Source organism: Bos indicus, chromosome 2 (assembly GCF_029378745.1).
Source record: "Bos indicus isolate NIAB-ARS_2022 breed Sahiwal x Tharparkar chromosome 2, NIAB-ARS_B.indTharparkar_mat_pri_1.0, whole genome shotgun sequence".
Classification (NCBI taxonomy): domain Eukaryota; kingdom Metazoa; phylum Chordata; class Mammalia; order Artiodactyla; family Bovidae; genus Bos; species Bos indicus.
Genome location: NC_091761.1, coordinates 106424629 through 106450663, shown reverse-complemented (window position 1 = coordinate 106450663; position 26035 = coordinate 106424629). Strand labels below are relative to the sequence as shown.

The following is a 26035-nucleotide window of genomic DNA, read 5'->3' as shown; positions in this document are numbered from 1 at the left end:
AGTAGTTAGGCAGAGAGAGCAAATTCTCTCTTTCTGTTTATATTAATTATTTTAAAAATAATTTTATTTATTTATTTTTGACTGTGCTCGTCTTCATTGCTACACAGACTTTTTTGTAATTGTAGGGAGTAGGGATTATTCTCCAGTTGCGATGCATGGGCTTCTCATTGCAGTGACTTCTCTTGTTGTGGAGCATGAGCTGTAGAGTGCGTGGGCTTCAGTAGCTGGGGCATAAGAACTCAAGTCATTGTGGCTCCCGGGCTCTAGAGCACAGGCTCAATAGTTGGGGCACACTGGCTTAGGGGCATGTGGGGTTTGGGGAAATAAAAAAATCTAAAATTTAGCATTTATCTCTCATGCCTCCATACACTTGCTCAGTCACTTTAATCATGTTCAACTCTTTGTGACGCTGTGGACTGTAGCCACCAGGCTCCTTTGTCAGTGGGATTCTCCAGGCAAGAATACTGGAGTGGGTTGCCATGCCCTCCAGGGGATCTTCCCAACCCAGTCTCTTATGTCTTCTGCATTGGCAAGTAGGTTCTTTACCACTGGCGCCACACTTTAAGCCCCTTCTTATGCCTAGTCATGAGAAATTCTTTGGGGGAACAGTGTTTCTGAAGTATATTTTTATTTAGTATTGCACACTTAGGCTTCTGAATTCTTACATTTATCTTCTTTTATTCTTGCAGATGTGGAGAGATTATTCCCAAAAGAGAACAGTTTAATGACCTCTCTATTGACCTTCCTCGAAGGAAAAAGCCACTCCCTCCTCGTTCAATTCAAGATTCCCTTGATCTTTTCTTTAGAGTAAATACTGTTTTTTGGTATTTTCACATAACTAAATTTTATATATCATAGATAATTGTATTTGAAGTTGCTTTCTTGAGTTTGACAAAATACTTGCAGGGGAAACAAATGAGAAATATTTATAAATAGTATTTATTTTTAAAAGTTTAATAGATATGGTTGTTAACTGAGTGTAGAAGAAAATTCATTGCTCAAGTGGATTATATATCTAACTCAACAGCAAGTGTTTTAGGCAACCTTAGAAACTAATAATACAGAGTGACACATGCTAAAATTGGGTAATGCGAATCAGAATTGGAGGCACAGAGTTAGTATACTAAGATCTGAGTAATGAAAAAATACTCTGCTTTTCTTTAGGTTATATGTGCCTTGTTAGAAAGGAGGAGTCGTGTTTGTTTTAGAGGTGTAGAGCTATAGATAAATATTTGCGTATGTGGTTCAGTGCTATAGATATTCTGAAATTTTCGGGGAGATAATTGAACTGTTGTGTAGTAGTCCTTATAATTGATGGAAATGTGCCAGGATCACCTTTAGTCTATATAATAGTGGTTCTTGTTTTGTTGTAGTAGATAGGCAGGGTTATCACTCTAAGATTCAAAAACAAAAAAACCTCTGTTCTTGAAATGATGAAAATTCAGCTCCACTCAGAGATAAATACTCTGCTTTTCTTTTTTTTAAATCATTCCTTACTATTCCTGTTGTTATCATAGAATTCGTAGCTTTTCCTGTGTATCTTTACCCCCATTTTTTAAGGATTTCTTGTTTCAGTTTTCTCTAGGTAATGATATCTGCCCCAAACTTTGGTCCTTTTAGAGCAGTTGTTCTTAGTGGGCTGTCACCAGAAGATTGAGTTCCATTATAAGAAAGGGGTAGAGTTACACCTAACAGACCAGGAACTCCGCCTAACCTGAAGGTGATCTTATCTCTGCTATGGCCAAATGTTAAAATCTGGATATACTCTTAGCAGTGGTTCTTGTGTATCCATGGGGAAAAGGTATCCATGGGGAATCTGCTACTGTGGTTACTACCATAAATTGAGCTGTTTCCATGGTTAAAAAAAGGAAATTAGAAATTGTGAAACAGGCATATGTTACACTATATTTTGAGGATTAGGTCTTAATTTAGTAAGGCTTGTGCTTCTGGACACAAAATTTAAACTGGGTGGAGTTGTGGCAGTGCTAATTCATCTTCATACTTCTTTATTTTTCCCTCTTGTCTTTTTAACAGGCAGAAGAACTTGAGTATTCCTGTGAGAAATGTGGTGGGAAATGTGCTCTTGTCAGACACAAATTTAACAGGCTACCCAGGTAAGATTAATTGTCTCATTTTTTCTTCTTTAAAGTACTGAAAAATATTAGTGAATAAATGAGGCTTATCAGATGGATATTGGTAAAGAAGATTAGCGAAGCTAAGATATGAAGAGGATAGAGAATGGAAAGCTAGAATTCCCTTGTATAAGAAAGGAAGAGAATTTGGAATGTTGAAAAAGAGAGGGAACCTGAGAGCCCCAAGAAGTTGGCAACAAGAGGAGGAGGCTGATGAGATTTTGGAATAATGATAGAAACTAGATAGTAAAATAAAATTTTAATTCAATAATGTGTACCACTTAGTTAAAATCTGTCATGCTGTAATTTCCCTCTCTTACCCCAAAGCTTCAATAAAAATATGCTACAGACACATACACATGTGCATGTGAAAATAAGTTATTTTTTTTTGCAATTTGTGCTTTCTTTTTTTTCAGAGGGTAAGTTGGTAAGTTTCATAAGAATTCTTCCATAAGAATGGTAGTCCTAAGAATTCTGAATTAGGAAGGAAATTAATTTATATTGTATTAATCTGTATAAACAAACATAAAGCCAAACTAGTTTTAAAAAATATCATATGATTGTAGAACAGCTTTCAGTTCTTTCCAAGAATAGATCTCAACCACAAACAAGATTATTATTAACATTAAGTATTTATGTGGCACTTTGCCTTCATATTGCCTTACTTTCTTTTAGAAGCTTCAGTTTTCTATGAGTGAATATGGAGTTTCTGGAACCAGCCCCTAGGGACTAATTCTTTTACATTCTGTATCTGTGCCTTTCTAGAAAATGAATTTCTTTGAAAGAAATGGCTTTCTAAATCATAGCAGTATTATGTTGACCATAGTCTGTCTTTTTTTCCTTAAGAGACTTATTCTTTCCTATTTGTGAGTGTTTTAAGGCAAGAGAACATTAGTCACTCAGTCATGTCTGAATCTCTGCAACCCCGTAGACTGTAGCCTGCCAGGCTCCTCTGTCCATGGAATTCTCCAGGCAAGAATGCTGGAGGGGGTAGCCATTCCCTTCTTCAGGGAATCTTCCCAACCCAGGGATTGAACCTGCGTTTCCCGCATTGCAGGCAACTTTACTGTCTGAGTCACCAGGGAAGCCCAAGCCACCAGGGAAGGCAAGAGAGTTGGGGGAATAAATCTTAAGGAAAACGATTGATTGTTACCAGCTGTCACTAACTAAGGAAATCAGTCAAGCCTTTGTGTCATAAATCCTAGTTACTGGACTTGCTCTATTTTGTTCATTTCAGTATTAAATCTGTTTGTTTTATTCTTGAAGGCCCTGATATCTTTATCAAAACTGTTCATTTGTAGTCCACCTCACCTTTACAGATGAGTGATAATTTGACTGTTTAATATTACCCTTTATTTTGGTGGGATCATTTGAAAGTTTAGTCAAAATATTTGACATTTGACATTCATCTTAGTCTCTTCACATCAGTTGGATTCTTGTACTCTCTCAAGTTGTGATTTTGAAGGCTATGAATTCTTGCATACTTTTTAACAGAAATACAGTCAGTAACTTCTACAGATTTTTGACTTTGTGGTTTTTTGGTGAAGGTATATACAGTAAGAAAGGAAACAGTTTTCCATAAACATTATTCCCATAGGTGTTCTGAAATTCAATTTTGAAAGTGTTCTTGTGGGCTATGAAATATGTTTAGTCTATTAAACAGAGATTATATTCTTTATTAGAGGTAAAATGGTTACTACAGTAGTAATTTTAAAAAACTACAGAGCTAAAAGCCTTTTCAGATCCACAAACCAGATTGGGCATGTACGTTTTATAGAACTTTTTTTGAATGTGGAGAAAACTTTTTGTTTTCTCTCTTTTCTCTAGAGAAGAGATAAGAATAGTTCTCATCAAAAGTCATCTTAAAAATTTTTCACTATCAAATATAAGGGCTGTTTAACACTTAAATTACCATCTATGGTTATATAGTAGTAGTATTAGTCACTCAGTCGTGTCTGACTGTTTGCGATCCCATGGACTGTAGCCTGCCAGACTCCTATGTCCATGGGATTCTCCAGGCAAGAATACTGAAGTGGACTGCCATTCCCTTCTCCAGGGGATCTTCTTGACCCAGGGATCAAACCTGGGTCTCCGGTGTTGCAGGCAGATTCTTTACCATTTGAGCTACAGGGTAGACCCTTATGGTTATATAACACCCATTTTTTTATAAACTATATAACACTGAAATAAATAAGGATTTGACCCAGTATCAATACAGTATTTTAAAATTCAGTTTTCTTGTCTGATATCTTTTGGTTTAAAAGATGCTTGCTCCTTGGAAGAAAAGTTATGACCAACCTAGACAGCATATTCAAAAGCAGAGACATTACTTTGCCAACAAAGGTCTGTCTAGTCAAAGCTATGGTTTTTCCAGTAGTCATATATGGATGTGAGAGTTGGACTATAAAGAAAGCTCAGCGCTAAAGAATTGATGCTTTTGAACTGAGATGTTGGAGAAGACTCTTGAGAGCCCCTTGAACTCCAAGCAGATCCAAGCAGTACATCCTAAAGGAAATCAGTCCTGAATATTCATTAGAAGGACTGGTGCTGAAGCTGCAACTCCAATACTTTGGCCACCTGATGTGTAGAACTGACTCATTTGAAAAGACCATTATGCTGGGAAAGATTGAACGCAGAAGGAGAAGGGGACGACAGAGGATGAGATGGCTGGATGGCATCACTGACTCAATGGACATGAGTTTGAGTGAACTCCAGGAGTTGGTGGTAGACAGGGAAGCCTGGCATGCTGCAGTCCATGGGGTCTTAAAGAGTCGGACACAACTGAGGGACTGAACTGAACTGATGTTTTTTTTCTAGTAACATTATTTTACCCAAACCTCTCAATTAATAATATCTACCCAGTGCCTGTGTTTTATTTTTATTTGTGTTCTTAGTATCTAGCACAATGCCTAGTGCATGGCAGGTATTCAGTAAATGTTCCTTGACAGATCTTTAGTTTGGCCTATTGTAGTCTTTAAATCAAAAGCTGTCTAACATGGTTAGTTAAGTGATCTCTTCTTAGCTGTAAAAGAGCTACCTCTGTTATATTCGAACCAGTAGTGTCATCATCTTGTTTTTCAGAATCCTCATACTTCATTTGAAACGATACAGCTTCAATGTTGCTCTCTCACTTAACAACAAGATTGGGCAGCAAGTCATCATTCCAAGATACCTGACCCTCTCATCTCATTGCACTGAAAATACGAAACCACCCTTTAACCTTGGTTGGAGTGCACAGATGGCAGTGTAAGTCCTTGAGAATTTCTTTCCCTTTTGAAGTAGAAAGACTTCTACTATCTGATCAGAAGAATGACTGAATTAGATAACATGACTGCAGGTAAAATCATACCAAGAAGATTTTAATTTTGCTTTATTTGAGGATTCTGTGCTAAATTACTATGTGATTTAAGTAATTGAAAAAATGCTTTAATAATTTTCAATGTGCATTAATTGCCTTTCATAATAAATTACCTTTTTAGGGAGTACTCCTTACTCTTTTAGATCACTGGAAGACAGTTTTATACATTTGAGGAATACAAACCAAATTTACATGGTCTTAAGAGTCCCCTGAACACTAAAAATACCAATTCTTGTGTTTGTTCCCTAGAAGTTCTGTTTCAGCAAATCTGATATAGGACTGGGGAATCGGTATTTTTAATGAATGTCTTTGCTGACTCTTTGAAGTATGCAAACTTGAGAAACAGTATATTAACTATTATGCTGGGACATTTAAAATAGATTGTGTCTTCATAAAAGCATTACCAGTTTGAGCAAAGAACTTCAATGGTGCCTCACAATTTTTCCATGAGAAAAGAAGTAACTTTTTATTTTATCATCATGAATCCTGGGAAAACCTTAAGATTTCTTCAGATGTTTCTGCATACTTGCATTACTTTGAGCCATATGTTGTAGTTCCATTTTATACTTACACACTAAGTGATAAACATTTGCTAAAATGAATTGATGAAGTTTTGTAAAAATTATTTCCCTTTTGGATTAATATTTGAAATATCATATAGGTTTACACTGAACGCCTCACTGAGCCAATAACATGTTCCCAGAGAGTCAGTGTTTCTGGATGTTCTCTTATGGCCTTTCTTTAGAATGGATGTTTTTGCTTGATGCAAACTGCCCTCTACTGGTAGAGCTAGTACTCTTTGTGGAAATATTACCATTTCATACGAGTAGCCAAGGCTCTTTACGATCACAGGCCTGAAACTGGGCTCTCTGACTATACAATTTAATACCTTGGAGACTTTGGACAAATTCCTTGACCTGTCTGTAGAGAAAATAACAGAGTAGTTGTGAACTTTAAATGAGATAATATGTATGAGTTCTTATTATAGTGCCTGACATCTAGTAAGTCCTCAATAAATGAGAGCTGTTACTATTTTATTGCTTAAAAGAACTGAGACAAAGAGAATTTCCCAAGTTGTCCTTTTCCTGTTGTATCAGTATTTGACTTCATTTCCAGTATTATTTATTTAGATCATGAGATAAGGCAAAGCCTAGAGAAAGTATTTTGTTTTCTCTTTTGGCCTCTATTATTAGTTGAAAAGTATAATTGTTTGCTTTTCAAGAGGATATAAGGGACTGTAATACAGGATAATTCATTTTATAAGTTAAGTGTATTTTTTTTAGTAATGTAATTATATACATTATATATTTTCTAATTTTCTGATAGTTCTAGACCATTGAAAGCCTCTCAAATGGTGAATTCCTGCATCACCAGCCCTTCTACACCTTCAAAGTGAGTTATATTTCTTGTGTACCCAAAATTTGTATTTTTAAGGATTTGGCTTACCCTAATTTCCAAGATTATCCCCTTCCCTTTTCATATTGTTTCTCTTTTTGCATGATAACTGCTCTGCATTACTGTATTTTGGAATTTTCCTAAATCTGCTTTGAACTGTAATTAGGGTATATCGAGTTTTAACACTGAAGCAAGTTCTGATGATCCTCTCAAAATTTTGCTTTAAAACTTCTTAGATCATCTTTTGTATGTAATATTTTCATCCTACAACTCTAGAAATTGACTGATGACAAGGAATTTTTAGGATTGAAGAGTTAAAGTAACCCTTACTGGTATAAAAAGCACCATTCTTCAAATACACGCATGGAGATCTCAAAATATCTTTTCACCTGTAGCTAACTAGTGTGGGACTTTTTATCTTAGACACTGAACTGGAGCCATTCTGAAAGGGGACAGGAAAACAAATACATACTAGAATGTAGCTATTCTACAAATATTTTATATATTTTTGCTTCAGACCAGAAGTTTGTCCAAGAAGGAGACAAATACTATTTTTTTTAATATACCTTCTCAGTGATTTGACTAGAACTACAGTTCCTGATTAGACATTTCTAAATGACTTGGTTGTCATTTGACTTTAAAACTAATTTTTCTAAAGATTTGATGTCCCAAAGTACTTTTAGAAAAGAGACACTTCTGTTGTTTAAGGGCTTTTGGGGTGCTTATATAACCATAAAATGACATTTGGGAACTGCTGTTTTCTTTTCCTCCTGTTAATTATTTTTCAGTGCAATTAGAACCAGATGACTAACTGACTAGAAATCTGAAATGGTACCGATATGAATACTCTTGCCCGTTCTCAAGATACAAATGAGCAATACCACTTGGCTGCTTAGAAAGTGAGCAAGTGATGCCTTTACAGGATGAATATTTTTCCTTACTACAGGCAAGCTGCCTTCTGTGAATATAGTAACTATTAATGGAATGCACTCTTTATGTACCAAATCACTATAGTTTCAAGAAAGAGATGGTTTCATTGGGCATCATTATACTTGGCATGGTCAATCTGTTCTCCAGGGTCTTACTGGTATGAGAATTTGAGAGTTGGTCAATAAAGATGACTAGGCCCTAGAAGACCTGTCATGCCGATCAAACTTAAAAGAGGCTGAATTATGAACCAAAATACCATTGGTTCTTCTGTAATATTCTTTGTCACATTTGACCCTGGTATATTAGTAGCCAGGTGTCACCCTCCTTCAGCAAAGTATTTACATAGATTAATAAATAAATGGTATGTTCAGTTTTGCTTGGTGAGCATGGAATCAGAAATGAAGAATTAAGATGGCTAATTGGCTTTTTCGAAGTTATATTAAAAACTCTTTTTAAATACATATTGGGAGGCTATTCAAGTGTTCAGGCTGAAGTGCAGTGATACCCTGACTGCTCTCAGCCAAAGACCATGGTTGGGCTTATTGCTGACGACTTGCCTCTTTTCTTTGATCTACATTGCTATACATTCTCCTGGTTTCCACTGTGGCCTCTTATTTCTTGATGACATCATTCTATATGTTTATTTATAGTTTTCACATTTAGATTATTGCATTTTCTAACTTCCATTTGACTTTTTTTTTTAGTATAGCATATGAGTTTATGTTAACCTTCATCAAAGAAAGTTTGTGCTTTTTTACCTTTACCACTTTTTCCTTTAGTTTATTTTTGGCTCACTTAGAAGACAACACAGTAACACCTTACTTATCTAGTATCATTGAAAAGTAATATTTCATATTCTAAATAAATGAATTTTTATATGATTGAAGCTTGCCTTTTAAAACATTGCCTTTTTAATTTTAATCTTTAAAATGTTTTAACCATTTTAGATGGTTATATCTCTGTAACCTTGCAGAATTCCTTATGTTATTAAATGAAACACACTGAAGATAATTTAAATATATTGTAATGACTTAGAACCAGCATTGTAAGTATCCATTATTACACTGTGTTTTAATATGGTAATGCCCTCAGAGGCTCTTAATTCTTATGAGACAGTTTGCCTTTACATTAAATTACTTCATAGCTCTTTATTGTCCTTTTGGTGGTTATTCTCTCTCATTTCTTAGCTCTCATTTCTTGATGAACTTGCTACATTATTTTGCTCACCATTTCCTGGGGAAGAAGGGTCCATGTCTAAACAGTAAAGTTCATGAGCTTTGAAACTACTGCCTTCCTCAGAAGCCTTTTTTTTTTTAACCTTTTGAGTCTCTGTGTTCTAGAAGGTAGAGGTTGCCAGAAGTTGGACGTGCATATAAATGGATAAGTGGAATGTTACTGTTAATTTCAAAGTACATGGATCATAATTTTAAAGAGCAAAAATTAGTCCTCATACACTCTGTTGTCAAAAACATATTCATTGCTATGTCTGCATGCATTCAGTAGAGTACTTGCTTTATAAAGACAGTAACAAACTTCTTTGGAGTTGATCATTAAAAGAAAAAAGGCACAAAGTGATTGGTTTACTGATGATATAAAATAGCATAAGAGTTGTCTGATTTTCAAAGCATGGCTCTTTTGGAGTAGGGCAAAGGTAATGCTTAAATATACCTCTTTTGATATATTTTTTTTTCTCTGTTAAATCATTCTCCATAATGGAAAAACTTTTATTTTGATATTTATACTTCAAAGAAATAACAAGGACAGATATTTACTTATCACTTACATAGAGTTGTCTGTTTGTTTGTTTCTCTTAAATAATAGGAATTTCACCTTCAAATCCAAGACCTCCTTGGCTTTATCCCTTGATTCAGACAGTGAAGATGAGCTTAAACGCTCTGTGGCCCTTAGCCATAGGCTTTGTGAAATGTCAGGCAGTGAACAGCAGCAGGAGGACCTGGAAAAGGTAAGTGGTTTCTTACCAAAATATCTGACTGTAGAAACCAATGCCTTTCATAAGCAACATCGGCAAACTTAATAAATACATACAATAGATCGTAAACTTAATGCACCTGTTCGAACAATTTTAAGAGTCTGCTGTTTGTAGCTACAAAACTTGTGTGTTTAAACGTGGATTGAGGCTTTTTTTAAAAATTGAGGTATAATTGACATAAAACATGAGATTAATTTCAACTGTATAACATGATATATTTGTGTATATTTATTGCAAAATGATCACCACAAGAAATCTATTTAACATTATCACTATACCTGGTTACCAAAAAAATTTTTTCTTGTGAGTGAGAACTTTTCAGATGTACTTAGCAACTTTCAAATATGCAATGCAATATTATTAACTGTAAATTACATCCCCATGACTTATTTTATAACTGGAAATTTGTACTTTTTTGCCCCCTCACCGATTTCATTGACTCCCTAGTCCTCACCTCTGGCAGCCACCGTCTGTTCTCTGTATCTGTGGGCTTAGTTTTTTTGTTTTTTTAGATTATACGTGTAAGTGAAATCATACAGTATTTATCTTTCTCTCTATGTAACTTATTTCCCTCAGGGTCCTTTAGTGATGTCACAAATGGCAAAATTTCATTGTTTTTCATAGTTTTTTCATGGTTGAATAATGTTCCATCATGTGTGTGTGCGCACACTTAAACACGCACTCATTTCACATCTTGTTTATGCATTCATCCATCAGTAGAAACTTAGGTTGCTTCCAAGATTGATACGTTAAGAAGTGAAAGTTGTTGTAAATAAATAGCTTCCTCCTATTAATATTAATCTTCAGAGCTACTCTTACATGTGCTGTGTGTGCTTATTCACTCAGTCATGTGCAACTCTTTGCGACCCCTTTTGTAGCCTGCCTGGCTCCTCTGTCCATGGGGAATCTCCAGGCAAGAATACTAGAATGGGTTGCCATGCCCTTCTCCAGGGGATCTTAGACCCAGGGATTGAACCCAGGTCTCCTACATTACAGGCAGATTCTTTACCATCTGAGCCACCAGGTCCTCAGATAATTACTTGCATTATTTTGATACTAATTATTAATACGAGGGAACCATAGTAAATATTTTACATTAACAGGCCAACTAGGTAGTCTAAACGTTTGATGGGTGTGAAGGCACAACTTTCAGCATCTTCAGTCTTGACACATAATAATGATAGTTAACATTTTTGAAGATACAAGGTTTTTTAGGAGTTTGCATCATCTCATGAAACTGATTTTAAACCTCATTTCAGTAAAATAACAATTATTTCAGTAGTTACTTTTTGTTCAGACTGTTTCCTGTCTTTAAAGTTAGAGGTAGTTTGTGGTTGCTGACCTTGAGTGAGAAATGACAAAGTGAAAAATTCTCCCAGAAATCAGAGAAATTTATTCAGAAAATGACTTCTAAATATTTATAAAATCTTGATAGTTTTTATTTTTTTCATCTATTCAAAAAAAAGGAATGAGAGCTACCCACATTTTAAAAAGAATGTTAGGTATAGTGACAGAATATTTACAGTGTGATCCATGTATATCTGGAAAAAATATACCAAAAACACTTAAATATCTCTGAGTGGTGGATTTTTGAATGAGTTTATTTTATTATTTTTATGTATTTTCCAAATGTATACAAAGAGTATACTTAACATTTATTATAATCAAGCAAGTAAACATGTATCTTTATATGTAGTTAATACATAAAAAATTAAAAGAAAATTAGGCTTCCCAGTGACTTTATTTATTCGTTATTAGTTGTTAAATAACCCAAAACATCAAAGAAAGGAAACTTAGGCAATTCCCTGGCAGATGAGTGGTTAGGTTTCCATGCTTCCACTGCAGAGGGCATGGAACTAAGATCCCACATGCCACGTGGCACAGCCAGAAAAAGAAAAAGGAAAGGAAACTTCTTAGAAATGAACATATCACTTTAAACTCGAAGATTGCTGTATTTGTAGGCATTCTGTTTTCTTCTAAAAGCAGTTCTATTCTTTAGGATTCAAAATCATGCAGAATAGAACCTGATAAATCTGAATTGGAAAACTCTGGATTTGACGGAATGAGTGAAGAGGAGCTTCTAGCAGCTGTTTTAGAGATAAGTAAAAGAGAAGCTTCACCATCTCTCAGTCATGAAGATGATGATAAACCAACTAGCAGCCCTGATACTGGATTTGCAGAAGATGATATTCAAGAAATGCCTGAAAATCCAGACTCTGTGGAAACTGAGAAGCCGAAGACAATCACAGAGCCTGGTAGGTTTAAAGATAAACATCTGGTAAATAAGACATAACTGTTTTAAAAGCTTTGTAATAGCAAATGACTTCTACATAATGGGAGATGAGATGGATCTGTATAATAGAGCTATAATATTTTTGTGCTCTTTGTCTTCTTTTTCTAACAGAAATAAGTGAATATTGTGAGTTTGTGTCAGAGGCTAGTGGTAGAGTATTCCTTGTCCCTTTAGGTGTCAGTTCAGTTCAGTCGCTCAGTCGTGTCCGACTCTTTGCGACCCCATGAACCGCAGCACGCCAGGCCTCCCTGTCCATCACCAACTCCCGGAGTTCACCCAAACCCATGTCCATTGAGTCAGTGATGCCATCCAACTATCTCATCCTCTGTCGTCCCCTTCTCCTCCTGCCTTCAGTCTTTCCCAGCATCAGGGTCTTTTCAAATGAGTCAGCTCTTCGCATCAGGTGGCCAAAGTATTGGAGTTGCAGCTTCAAAATCAGTCCTACCAATGAACACCCAGGACTGATCTCCTTTAGGATGAACTGGTTGGATCTCCTTGCAGTCCAGGGGACTTTCAAGAGTCTTCTCCAACACCACAGTTTAAAAGCATCAATGCTTCGGTGCTCAGCTTTCTTTATAGTCCAACTCTCACATCCATACATGACCACTGGAAAAACCATAGCCTTGACTAGATGGACCTGTGTTGACAAAGTAATGTCTCTGCTTTTTAATATGCTGTCTAGGTTGGTCATAACTTTCCTTCCAAGGAGTAAACGTCTTTTAATTTCATGGCTGCGATCACCATCTGCAGTGATTTTAGAGCCCCCGAAAATAAAGTCAGCCACTGTTTCCCCGTCTATTTGCCATGAAGTGATGGGACCAGATGCCATGATCTTCGTTTTCTGATTGTTGAGCTTTAAGCCCACTTTTTCACTCTCCTCTTTCACTTTCATCAAAAGGCTCTTTAGTTCTTCACTTTCTGCCATAAGGGTGGTGTCATCTGCTTATCTGAGATTACTGATATTTCTCCTGGCAATTTTGATTCCAGCTTGTGCTTCTTTCAGCCCAGCGTTTCTCATGATGTACTCTGCATATAAGTTAAATAAGCAGGGTGACAATATACAGCCTTGATGTACTCCTTTTCTTGTTTGGAACCAGTCTGTTGTTCCATGTACAGTTCTAACTATTGCTTCCTGACCTGCGTACAAGTTTCTCAAGAGGCAGGTCAGGTGGCCTGGTATTCCCATCTCTTTCAGAATTTTCCACAGTTGATTGTGATCCACACAGTCAAAGGCTTTGGCATAATCAATAAGGCAGAAATAGATGTTTTTCTGGAACTCTCTTGCTTTTTCCATGATCCAGCGGATGTAGGTGTACATCAAAAGAAAAGTTGGTATTCCTGCATTTAAAAATTGTTTGTGTCAATTTTTGGTCACTTTTTTCTTACCACTTCTCTCATAAATATGTATAATTCTTCATTTTTTCATATCTGAACTTATATCAAGTTCTAATGTATAAATCAAGTTCTCCGTTCTTCTTTGGGTTCATCCCTTTAAAATGGTGGAAAGACCACTGAACCAAGAGAGCAGGTCTTGGGTGTCTAGTCTTAGCTATACCACCTACTAGTTATAAATTTTTAAATAAGTGATTTAACCCCTTGATAGCTATGAGACATACTTCAGATGGTTGGGGTAAAATGTTAAATAATACATACGTATTATGTGAAGTGCTATACAGATACAAATATTTTTGTGGTAATTATTACTCAAATTTTGTTGTTTCTCAAGCTATCACTGCAAACAACAGAACTGAACCTCCTTGCCTTGCGCTACGGGTGTCTTAAGATTTTTAAGTAAAGAATTTTCACTGCCTCTCCTTGTAGCCATGTCTGACTTTTTTCTGCTGGTACTAAATACTAAGGATTTAGTATCTATATCTATATAGCTAGCTAATGTGTGTCAGTATGTCAAGCCTAGGATTTTGGAAGTGAAGACAATACTAGTATATGATAGAATTTTTTTATCTCTTGATGGTAAATATCCTTATGAAGTCCCCTTCTCTTACTAAACTAACAATCACTGCCTTTGGAAGTGAATCAGGATTTCAGTATCACTAAAAGATAAGAACTCTTATCAAAATAACATATCCTCCATATCATTATCATATGTTAAAAATTAATAATAATTCTAAGGAATGATCAAATATGATCAAACCCTCCGTAAGGTTTTTATTTTGAAAATTTCAAATCCAGAGAGACGTTGAAAAATAAAATACACACTTTTATACCCTTCATCTAGATTCATTAACATTTTGTAACTTTCTTTTTCTTCTCCCTTCCACACCGCCCCCATGTATATGTGTAGTTGTGCGATAGTTACCCCAAAATTAGTGCTTTAAAACAGCTATTTTAATATGTCATAATTCTATAGATTGACTGGTCTTTGATGGTAGTTCTTCTGCTCCCTGTATTGTTGACTGGGCAGTAACATTCAAGATGGCTCACCTTGGCACCTTGGTGGTATTGGTGAGAAGGATCAGCTGGGATGCCTAGATAGCCTCTCTGTTCTTCTGGTCCCCTTTCCCTGGCCATCTGTCTCCTCCTCTTCTCTTCATCTTTTCCATCTCTTCATATAATCTCAGGGACTCTCCCTTTCCATGTGGTCTCTTCAGTATGGTAGCCAAATGTCTTACATGATAGCTCAGGGCTCCCCAGAACACAAAAGGGGCATCTGCCAGGTCCTTAATGTATGAAGTGAAGTGAAGTCTCTCAGTTGTGTCTGACTCTTTGCTACCCCATGGACTATAGTCTACCAGGCTCCTCCGTCCATGGGATTTTCTAGGCAAGAGTACTGGAATGAGTTGCCATTTCCTTCTCCAGGGGGTCTTCCTGACCCAGGGATTGAACCCCAGTCTCCCGCATTGCAGGCAGATGCTTTACCCTCTTAGCCACCAGGGAAGCCCTTAATGTATAGGCTCAAAATTAGGACAGAATCAGTTCTGTCACATTTTCTTAAAGCACTCACAGGATCTGCAAGTGTTCACTGTGAGTTGGACTACACAGAGTTAGAATACCTATATGCATGGTTCATTGGATGCCATCTTTGGAGAATGAGCATGCACACACTCTTCTTTTTAATAGAACTATTTGAAATTGCAAGTATCATAACACTTTACCCTGAAACACTTCAACCTGACTCTCCTAAGTACATGGAAATTTTCTTATGTAACAGTTAGCATACCTAAGAATGTTAAGAGTGATTCCATATATAATTCCATATATAGAGATCCCACATATACATTTTCCCATTGATCTGTAACGTATTTTTTACACTTTTAAAAAAAAACTCAAATCCAAAGCTTACCCACTGCATTTTGTTGTTAGGTCCCTTTAGTCTCTAGTCAAGGCCAATTTTTCTTTGAAAAGCTCCCATTATAAATTGTCCTACTATTCTTTAACAGCTGTTTTGGATTCCTCCGCACCCCCCCTCCACCCCCCCACTTCATACCCTGAAACTTCAGAGCATGGAGATGGGATCATTTTTCTCCTTGTTGCCCATTGCCAGTTCCAACTGCTTGTCTCCTTTCATCCTAAAAAAAATTCCTGCTCGTTTGAAGCATGTAACTTCTGACTTTGCCATATTATCTCTTTCTATAGCTATCTTTTACCTTCCAATCATTCCACTCCCATCAGCATTCTTAGGGCTTTCAGCATCCTCCTAAATGTCCCTATCAACCACCTGGTTTCTCAGTTCCTAATGTGAATTCCAAAGAACTTTTCTTTTTCCCCATCTTGACAACTGACGAAACTCAAACCAGTAGTTCTCACAGTATATCTCCAGGCTATCAATATCATGTAGGAACTTGCTGGAAATGCCATTCTTGACCCCCACCCCTCACCTAATGAATGAGAAACTCTGGATGTTGGGGCTCAGCATTCTGTCTTTTGATTCCAGTTGATTCTGATGTTAAAGTTTGAGAACTATCTCCCTAGATTTTGTCATCATCAGTAACTGTATCACCTTTGAAATACTCATTTCAAGTATCTTTCTCTAACCCATTTCTCCTCCTAGCTCAAGTAATGTCATTCTTCTATTCTCTTTATTTCTTGCCAAAGAATGTTCAAATTACCACACAGTTGCACTCATTTCACATGTTAGCAAAGTAATGCTCAAAATTCTCCAAGCTAGGCTTCAACAGTACGTGAACTGAGAACTTCCAAATGTTCAAACTGGATTTAGAAATGGTAGAGGAACCAGAGATCAAATTGCCAACATCTGTTGAATCATAGAAAAAGCAAGAGAATTCCAGAAAAAACATCTGCTTCATTGACTACGCTAAAGCCTTTGACTGTGGATGACAACAAACTGTGGAAAATTCTTAAAGATATGAGAATACCAGATTACCTTACCTGCCTCCTGGGGAACCTGTATGCAGATCAAGAAGCAACAGTTAGAACCAGACATGGAACAACAGACTGGTTCCAAACTGAGGAGAGTATATCAAGGCTTTATTGTATATTGTCACCCTGCTTATTTAACTTCTGTGCAGAGTACATCATGCAAAATGCCAGACTGGATGCAGCACAAACTAGAATCAAGATTGCCAAGAGAAATATCAATAACCTCAGATATGCAGGTGATAACACCCTTATGGCAGAAAGCAAAGAGGAGCTAAAGACCCTTGAAAGTGAAAGAGGAGAGTGAAAAAGTTGGCTGAAAACTCAACATTCAGAAAACTAAGATCATGGCATCTAGTCACATCTCTTCATGGCAAATAGATGGGGAAACAGTGGAAACAGTGACAGACTTTATTTTCTTGGGTTCCAGAATCACTGCAGATGGTGACTGCAGCCATGAAGTTTAAAAAATGCTTGCTCCTTGGAAGAAAAGCTATGACAAACCTAGATAGCATGTTAAAAAGCAGAGATATTACTTTGCCAAAAAGGTCTGTATAGTCAAAGGTATGGTTTTTCTACTAGTCATGTATGGATGTGAGAGTTGGACCATAAGGAAGGCTAAACGCCAAAGATTTGATGCTTTTGAACTGTAATGTTGGAGAAGACTCTTGAGAGTCCCAGTCCATCCGAAAGGAAATCAGTCCTGAATATTTACTGAAAGGACTGATGTTGAAGCTGCAACTCCAATACTTTGGCCACCTGATGCGAAGAGCTGACTTATTTGAAAAGACCCTGATGCTGGGAAAGATTGAAGGCAGGAGGAGAAGGGGATAACAGAATATCAGATGGTTGGATGGCATCACTGACTCAATGGACATGAGTTTGAGCAGACTCTGGGAGATGGTGAAGGACAAGGAAGCCTGGCGTGCTGCAGTCCATGAGGTCACAAAGAGGTCCAAGTCATGTCACAAAGGACATGACTGAGTGACTGAACAACAAAAACTTACTTCAACAATTACCTGATCTCATTAAGACTTCCAGTCTGTTGTCTTCTACTTTTTGGCTCTTCATCACCTCCCCTTTGTTATCACTTCCCTCCCCAGCCTATATGCCATATTCTGATTCTCTTCTCTCTTTCCTCTGTTTGTTCCTCTGTTGCCTAATGAAATCCTATTTTGCAGCTCAACCATCTTTTTACTCCATACCTTCACCCAAGCAGCTAAAGATTGCTGGAGAAAAATCACAAAACTGTGATGACTATACTTTCCTCAAATTCACAGCCACAGTGTAACATGGGCACTGAATTCTGCTTGTCAGTTCTGTTATAGTTCCTTAGTAAATTTCTTTTCTTGGTCTCCATAATGTCTTAAATCTATAGTTCTCCTTCCACATATGATCTGGGCTCACAACTTAGCTGTAGGTCTTTCAAAGAAAATAGATGCAATCAGATGAAAGCTGTGCCTTCATCTTTGTTATGGAGGAAATGTCCTTATTCTTATTTAAGGTCAATCCCTTCATTCATTGATATCCAGGATCTCATCTACTTGTGCCTTCTAAAGACTGTCTTGAAATTATACTGTTATGTTATACTGTTTCTCTTATGCATCTTTTCTAAATCACTCTGTTGTTTCTTAATATTACCCTTTTTAAAGAACCGTATTATGATCTTGTGTTTCCCTATAGCTGTTGCCCCTTTTGTTTGCTCCCCTCCCGGAAAAATCCTTTGAAAGAGTCGTTTTACTCATTCTCTCTTTTTTCTTATCATCTCCCATTCTCTTGTCTACACTCTCAAAATGGGCTTTTACCTCCACCACTCCACTAAAATGTATCAAGTTTATAGTAGCAATATTTCATAAACTCCACCACTCCCTCCTTAACATGTAAAGCTTTATAAACTTTTTTCTATAAACTACTCTTGCCTGGTTTTTTCTTCCTACTAAACCAACCATTCATCCTAGGGTTTTTTTGGTTTTGATTTTGCTTTCCTCATCAGAACTGTAACTGTTGGAATATTCCCAGAACACTATCCTTAGCTGTCTTTTTTTCTAAAGCTCTCTCTCTAAGTGATCTTACATGTTCCCATAACCTCACATACTGATGGAATATCAAATTCATATCCTTGCCTAGATCTCTCCCCTGAGCTTTAAACTTACATATTTAAATGCCTACTTGAAATGTCCATTTGGTTGACTGATTTTTAGCTGCCACCCCCACCCCAGTAACCTTGTACCATATCAGCAAGTGGTATCACCATCCACCGTTTTTTGGTTCAAGCCAAAAATATATCTCCCTTGGTTTTTTTTGTTTATTTGTTTATACCTCATATTCAGTCCATCAATAGGTCTAGTCTATTATACCTCCAAAATATATCCTGAATCCAATCACTTATCAACATCTTCATAACTATAACTCTAGTCTTCCAACTCTCACTTGGGCCACTACAGTTGATTCCTAATGTCTCTTCCTTCACTCTCACCCCACTACAGACCTTCTTTCATGAGCAAAGCTGCCAGCGTAATCTTTCTGAAGCATAAATCATACATTACCCTTCTGCCTTGAACTTACTGTGATTTCCCATTACACTTAATCCAGGCTTCTCACTATGGCCTGTCTTCACCTTGCCCCTCTTTCACTCTGCTGTTTTAGCCATACTGATACTCTCTCTGTGTGTCCCTCATGCTAAGCTCATTTTCATCTCCAAGCCTTTGCACTTTAGCTCCTTCAGGGAAAGGGTCATCTTGCCTTAATTATCACTATATCCTCAACTTCTTTAGCAGTACCTGGCACCTAGCTTGATTCTCAGTAAATATTTGGAGTGCGTCACATTGCTCATCTCTTGAATCAACTGAAGAGGGAAAGAAAGACTGGTTAAGTAAGATTTCACTGTTAACCAAAGACGGGGGGAAGAGTGTGTGTGCAAAGGTCCAGATGTGAGAAAGGCCATGGTAAGTTAATGAACCTTAAAAGTTCAGAATGATCTGCATGGCTAGAACATTAATGTTGAGGGGGAAAAAGCAAAAGATGAGCCTAGAGAGTTACACAGACTCCAGTTTTTACCTGGCCTAAAGTCATGTTTAGAAGTTTGGACTTTTATTTCAAAAGCATTAGGAAGTTATTGAATAATTTTAAGCAAAAGGTATTTGATAAAGATTTGTATTTGAAAAAGATAATTCACTGCAGTGTAGTGCATAATTTAAAGAAGAACCAAAGTATCCTGTGAGAACTGTTAGAAAGTTACTACAGTAGCCCAAACCAAAAGTTAATGTACCCTAAGCCAACATTTGGCATTGGAAAAAAAAAAACAGTTGATGGATTCAAGAGAGAGGTGGGAAATAACACTTTATCTAATATGAGTGGGTAAATGAGAAGTCAGAATGACTCCCAGATTTCTGTCTTAAAAAAAAAACTGGGTGGACACTTACCCCTTGACTGAAATACAGAATGTAGAAAAGAAGCAGCAGCTTTCATTTGGGATGGGAGAAGCAGCAGATAATCTAATTAGTATAAGAATGTTGAGTTTTTATCACATGCACCCCCTCTGATCCACTGTGCCAGTTCCTTTAAAGTGTGTTTTTCATCTCATAGTCTTATTTATTTCTAGATCTGAACTGTTTTTTGTATCCATCTGATAATCTTGTTCTGAAGACAGATGTATATTGAGCTTTTTAGCATCTCAAAGTTTCTTATACCTGTTTGCTATCACATGCATTAATTGCTAGTGTAATTCTAGGATTGTATGAGATATATTGGTACATTGAGTGCTGAAAATTATTGGTTAAGAATTGTGCCTCTGTCGCCTATTTTTATGAGTATGTTTTGAATAAAAGTAATAATGTTCATCTTATTTCCTAAAATAGCAGCCTCAACTCCCAAATCTTTTTTCCACTTGAAGTGCTTAACATCAACTAACTTTGAATGTCTCGGTTCCAAATTTCCAGAAGTGGTCCAACTGGTTAACTCTTTCAGATATTCATTCCTGGTCCAGTAAACTAAGGCCAAAGGGACAGGCAGGATTTTATATGCTTCAGAGCCACCCCTTCTAGGCTTTGGAAATGATTGTTTCTCCAAAAATGGAGGAGTTAAAAAAATTTTTTTTAATTGGAATCATACTGCTTTTTGCACTTAATATATCCTGAGTTTCTTTTAATGAATATTCAGAATAAGTTTTAATGGTAAATATTCAGTCAGTTGCTGCTGTTGCTTAAGTCACTTCAGTTGTGTCCGACTCTGTGCGACCCCATAGACAGCAGCCCACCAGGCTCCTCTGTCCAGAGGATTCTCTAGACAAGAATGCTGGATTGGGTTGCTATTTCTTTGTCTAATTCAGTCAGTAAGTCAGTTCAACTAAAAAATGACTAGTTGCTGATTTAGTCTAAAACCAAAATGCTGTAAGCTTCAGAGTTGTCTGTATTATGGAAAAGTATTTACCATTTCCAATGGTTCCAATTCAGTATTGGGGCAGGTAAAGAGCACACACTAATTTTAAAACAGTCTATATGAAATGAGCCTGTAAAGTCAAAATTCTTACCGACTGGCTAAACTTTTTTTTATGAGAACTTCCTTAACTTGTTGAGGTGAAAGTTTTTGCTTTGGTAAAATGTTTGAGAAGGGAAAGAGGGAAGGAGGTTCCTTGCTTTTCTCCCCACTCTTACCTGTATTAAAAATTACAATGAAATTTCAGGTAACCAGAATAAAATTTTACCTATACTGTTTATTCTGGCTAACACTAGAATAAGGAGAAAGTATATAATAGATGCTAATTGTCCAGTGGTGATGAATGGGTGCTCTACTGGCTATCCTCCAATCCATGTAAGTGTAAGGAGTTCTGCTACTAGAACTCAGAACATGCACTGACAGAATGGTCGGAACATCATACTTCGTTGTTTGGACATATGAGGCAGTGGCATTAGCGCTGCTGCTGCTGCTGAGTCACTTCAGTCCTGTCCGACTCTGTGTGACCCCATAGATGGCAGCCCACCAGGCTCCCCTGTCCCTGGGATTGTCCAGGCAAGAACACTGGAGTGGGTTGCCATTTCTTTCTCCAGTGCATGAAAGTGAAAAGTGAAAATGAAGTCGCTCAGTAGTGTCCAACTCTTCACGACCCCATGGACTGCAGCCCACCAGGCTCCTCCATCCATGGGATTTTCCAGGCAATAGTACTGGAGTGGGGTGCCATTGCCTTCTCTGGGCATTAGCACTAGGAGGCTCTAATCTAGAAATTGAGAATGAACAGAAAAAAATGAAAGATTAATCTTTTTCTTATCTCCATGGGTAAATGTTTTAAACATAATATGTTGTCATATATTTTTATGGTACATGAAATGTGTATTACATATTTTATGTAGCTCTTTTATTTAGAATATGCACAAGGCTCATACGATTGTTAATGTAAAAATACTCATGATATACAGTGTAGTAAGGGAAAATCTCAATAATTAGCCTAATCATTCTATCCTAATTCTTACTTTATTTATCCTAAACAATACTTTATTCCTAGTAATTGGTCATGTGACATAACCTATGAATATGGCTATTTTTTTGTCTCTATCCTTAACCACGGTGCTTCTAATGATTGGTTAAGTTTCAGAACCATTACTGTAGGTCGCTGGTTCTCAACTGAGGGCAGTTTTGTTCCCCAGGGGACATTTAACAGTGTTACTTTTGGTTGTCACAACTAGGGAGGGTTGGGTTGCTACTGGCATCTAGTAGGTAGAGGTCAAGGATATTGCTAAATATTATACAGTGTACAGGGGAGCCCTCTCCCCATCCAAACAAAAATCCCACCCAAAGTGCCAGTAGTACTGAGATAAGGAAGCCCTGATCTAGATGTAGCAAGGGGAGATTGTATGTCCCAAGCAAGTTATGTCTGGGGTTAGGATGCATTACTCTTTGAATAATACATATCACTCTAGTGCAGAGATTTCAGTTTATAAGAGAATTTCCCGGTGATGTTCTGTTCTGCTTCCTCAGATCCTGCCAGTTTTACTGAGATAACTAAAGACTGTGATGAAAATAAAGAGAATAAAACTCCAGAAGGATCTCAAGGAGAGGTTGATTGGCTCCAGCAGTATGATATGGAGCGTGAGAGGGAGGAACAGGAGCTTCAGCAGGCATTGGCTCAGAGCCTCCAGGAGCAAGTAAGAAATAACTCCATATCTGTCTTTTCCAAGAGATAGAGCAATAATAATAGTAAAAAACGTTTGTTAAGCACTTTATGTCAGGCATTGTTCCAGGTGATTTACATGCAGTAAATCACTGAGCCACCTAAACAAACTAAACTTGCTTTGGGCCTTTTCCTTAGGTTTGAAACAATTACTGATTTTTTTTTTTCTTTTACTCCAAGTGCAACAAAATGTCTTGTTGGTTACCTTCTATTACCATGACTTGTTGCGTGCTAAAGCAAGATGGATTACTGGAGATCATTCCTAGTCCAGTTTTATTTTGTAAGCAGTTAAAACAGCCAATATGCGATCATGATTTTATCATTAATATTTTAAGGCAAAGAATATCGGGTCTTAATTTTAACTGCATTTTATCTGGGGAGCTTTAAAAAGAATACTGATGCCAGGGTTGTTCTTTCCCTCAGAAATTCTGATATAATTGATCTCAGATGTGGTCTGGGAGACTAGATTTCTTTCTTCTTTTTTATTTTCCTAAACTTCCAGCAATGATTCTAATGTGCAGGCAGTGTGGAGAACTGCTGCTTTAAAACTGTTTCAGAACCAGCTGTTCTGTATCCTTTTATTTATAAAAAGTACCTCCCTAATTGCCTTGTCATCAAAAATATATATATGTCAAACTGTTTTACAGATTGTTTATAGTAATCATCTGTTTCAGAAAACTTCCTTTCAGTGGAAAAGAAATTTTATTTCTTAGCAGTAGTTCCTCATAGGGCATGCGTGCGTGCTCCGGCATGTCCAGCTCTGCAACCCTGTGGACAGTAGCCCCCTAGGCTCCTATGTCCATAGGATTCCCCAGGCAAGAATACTGGGGTGGGTTGCCCTTTGCAGAAAAAGAGAAAAGAAGGAAAAAGAAAATATTTTAGCAACCTTCCTTTTCACATACTTTTCTTGTCAACTGACCTGGTTAAAATTGTCTTCTTTTTCTCAGATGTGAGGATTATGAGATGAAGGTTTCTTTAGTTGGCACACCTTCTTGTTTAGTCGCTAAGTTGTGCACACAACTTTCTACAACCCCTGGACTGTAGCTCCCTGGACTCCTCTGTCCATGGGATATCCCAGGCTAAAACACTGGAATGAGTTGCCATTTCCTTCTCCAGGGGATCTTCCCAACCCAGGGGTTGAACCTATGTCTCCTGTGTTGGCAGGCAGATTCTTTACTGCTGAGCCACCAGGGAAGCCCTGCATAATTCTATTAATTACTAAAAGAGAGTCCTTTACCATCTTGTCTCAATGTAGACTTTATATACTTGGATAAATTTAAGTAATCATATTTCCTCTTAGAGAACACCTCTGTGACTTTCTTGAACACAGTATTATTGCTCCTAGGACTATAATGCAGAATAGCTCATTCTAAGCTTCTTATATATTTAACTTTAAAAACAAGTCTAGAATTGACAAAAGTATAAAACATGCATCCTTTGTAAATGATCTTTTCTCTCAAGATGAAAGGGAAAATTTGTAGTCAACATTTTCCTATTCCTTTTTATAATTAGTATCTAGTTGAGACATTTTCAGAGGTACTTTTTTTTTTCTTTAAAGAAAACCTCAGATATATTAGAAAAGCATAGAAATCTATTAATAGTATTTTGTGGAAATTTTGTTTTACCTTGTTGTCATAGATGTAGGCTCAGTGATGTGGTAGAGCCAGCTCCCTGTCAGCCTAGGAGAGCCCACTATACATAGCTCTTCCCAAATCTGCAGTCAGAGTTACATTGGTAGCTTAAAACTGGCCGTAGTAGGAAGACAGTTTTGGAAAAAGTAAAGAACTTCTCCATCTCTCTCAAGAGGTCATATTCTAAACATTCATAATTTTATAGAAAGCATTATTAGCAAATACTTTCAGAGCAGCTGACTTTATCCTTATTAAGTAAGTTTAATCAATACTTCTTTAAATACCTTAGTTTTGTCCTTGTTCCTTTAGGAGGCTTGGGAACAGAAAGAAGATGATGACCTCAAAAGAGCTACAGAGTTAAGTCTTCAAGGTATGGAGATTACTTTAATTACATTTTTTTTTTGTATGATGAAATGTATCACACACAGGAGTATATCAAATGTTTTTGTCATTTTTAATAACAATAACAAATTTGAACACCTCCCAGGTAAAGAAATAGAACCTTAGAAGTTACTTGTATACCCCTTCCCTCCCTCCCGGAGGAAACCAAACACTCAAACATAATTTTCTCATCTCTTTAGTTTTCCATCTTTTTATTATTTTTCTCTACTGTCTGGAAAGTTTCTCCAACATTATCACCAACTTCAAACTTTTTTTTAGTATTTTATGTCTATTATATTTCTGATTTTTAAGAACTGGTTTGTGATTGCTACTTTTTATAAGATTTTGGGGTAGGGTGGTTCATGAAAGCAATACCATCTCAACTCTGAGGATATTAAACATAGTTCATTTTTTGTGTGTATTTGATGTTTTCATCTCCCTGAGTAGATCTCTTTTCTCCATTTTGCTCTGTCCTGTGTGTTTATTTTGGTCTTTATATTCCATGTTAGAGCCTTTCCTCAGTTATCTAGTAATCCTTAGTCTCTAGTGATCCTTGGCTGTCAATTCATGATTAAGAGTAGGGAACTAAAGACTTCCTGGTGGTCCATTGGTTAAGATTCTGCCTGCCAATACACGGGACACAGGTTCAATCCCTGGTCCAGGGAGATCCCACTTGCTATGGAGGAACTAAGCCTGTGCGCCACACCTACTGAGCCCACACTATAGCCTGAGAGCTGTGAACAAGAGAAGCCACTGCAGTGAGAAGCCCATGCACCACAACAAAGAATAGCCCCAGCTCACCGCAGCTAGAGAAAGCCCACGCACAGCAGTGAAGACTCAGCACAGCCAAAAAATAAATAAATAAATCTTTTTTATTAAAAAAAGAGTAAGGGACTAAAAAGATTATTGGAAGCTCTGAGTATATGAATAGCTAGAGCTTGTCAACTTTGAGTTTTATAGGATTTTGCTATTTAGGGGATGGTATTAATATTTTAGGCCTCCTCTTGGGCTGGTAAGATTCCTAAAGAAAGTGTTCTAGTTTTATGCCTTTGCCTAAAGGTAAAAGATGTTGCTGCCAGAGTTCTGGAAGCAACGTATAGGAATAGGGCCTACTTCGGGTCAGGGTGGGAGTTACATCTTTGAATATGCACACTGTGGTCTCCTCCCATTTTCGGTATGGTAGTCCCTTGTGTCTGGAATCCCCCAATCCAGAGACTGTTTTACAAACTCTCCAGAGAGCAAAGCTCTAGACTTCGGTCATTGGCTAGCAGCATAAAGTAGGGCGGAGGGGTGGCTCTAGGAGTCTGTAACTCAAACAGCTTTTCCCTAATCCTTATTTTTATCCTCTTCTTAGCCTCCAATTTCAGAGGTACCTGGTATTTCCAGGTTGTATCTTTTGAAGACCCTGTGATATAAATTGGATTGGT

General features: G+C 37.1%; 1 protein-coding gene across 9 annotated transcripts in view; it reads left to right on the top strand.

The window, feature by feature from the left end:
* The window catches only part of USP37 (ubiquitin specific peptidase 37), an 86808-nt gene that overhangs the window by 49297 nt on the left and 11476 nt on the right, over window positions 1-26035 (top strand). For 8 of the 9 annotated variants that reach the window (XM_070772226.1, XM_070772219.1, XM_019976660.2 and 5 more), the window contains 8 exons: window positions 690-807; window positions 2035-2114; window positions 5214-5378; window positions 6817-6882; window positions 9637-9778; window positions 11805-12060; window positions 22404-22570; window positions 24537-24597. In XM_070772226.1, coding sequence (XP_070628327.1) covers window positions 690-807; window positions 2035-2114; window positions 5214-5378; window positions 6817-6882; window positions 9637-9778; window positions 11805-12060; window positions 22404-22570; window positions 24537-24597 — 1055 coding nt within the window. The remainder of the gene's footprint in view (window positions 1-689; window positions 808-2034; window positions 2115-5213; window positions 5379-6816; window positions 6883-9636; window positions 9779-11804; window positions 12061-22403; window positions 22571-24536; window positions 24598-26035) is intronic. The other variant, XM_019976683.2, reaches the window with a different exon arrangement.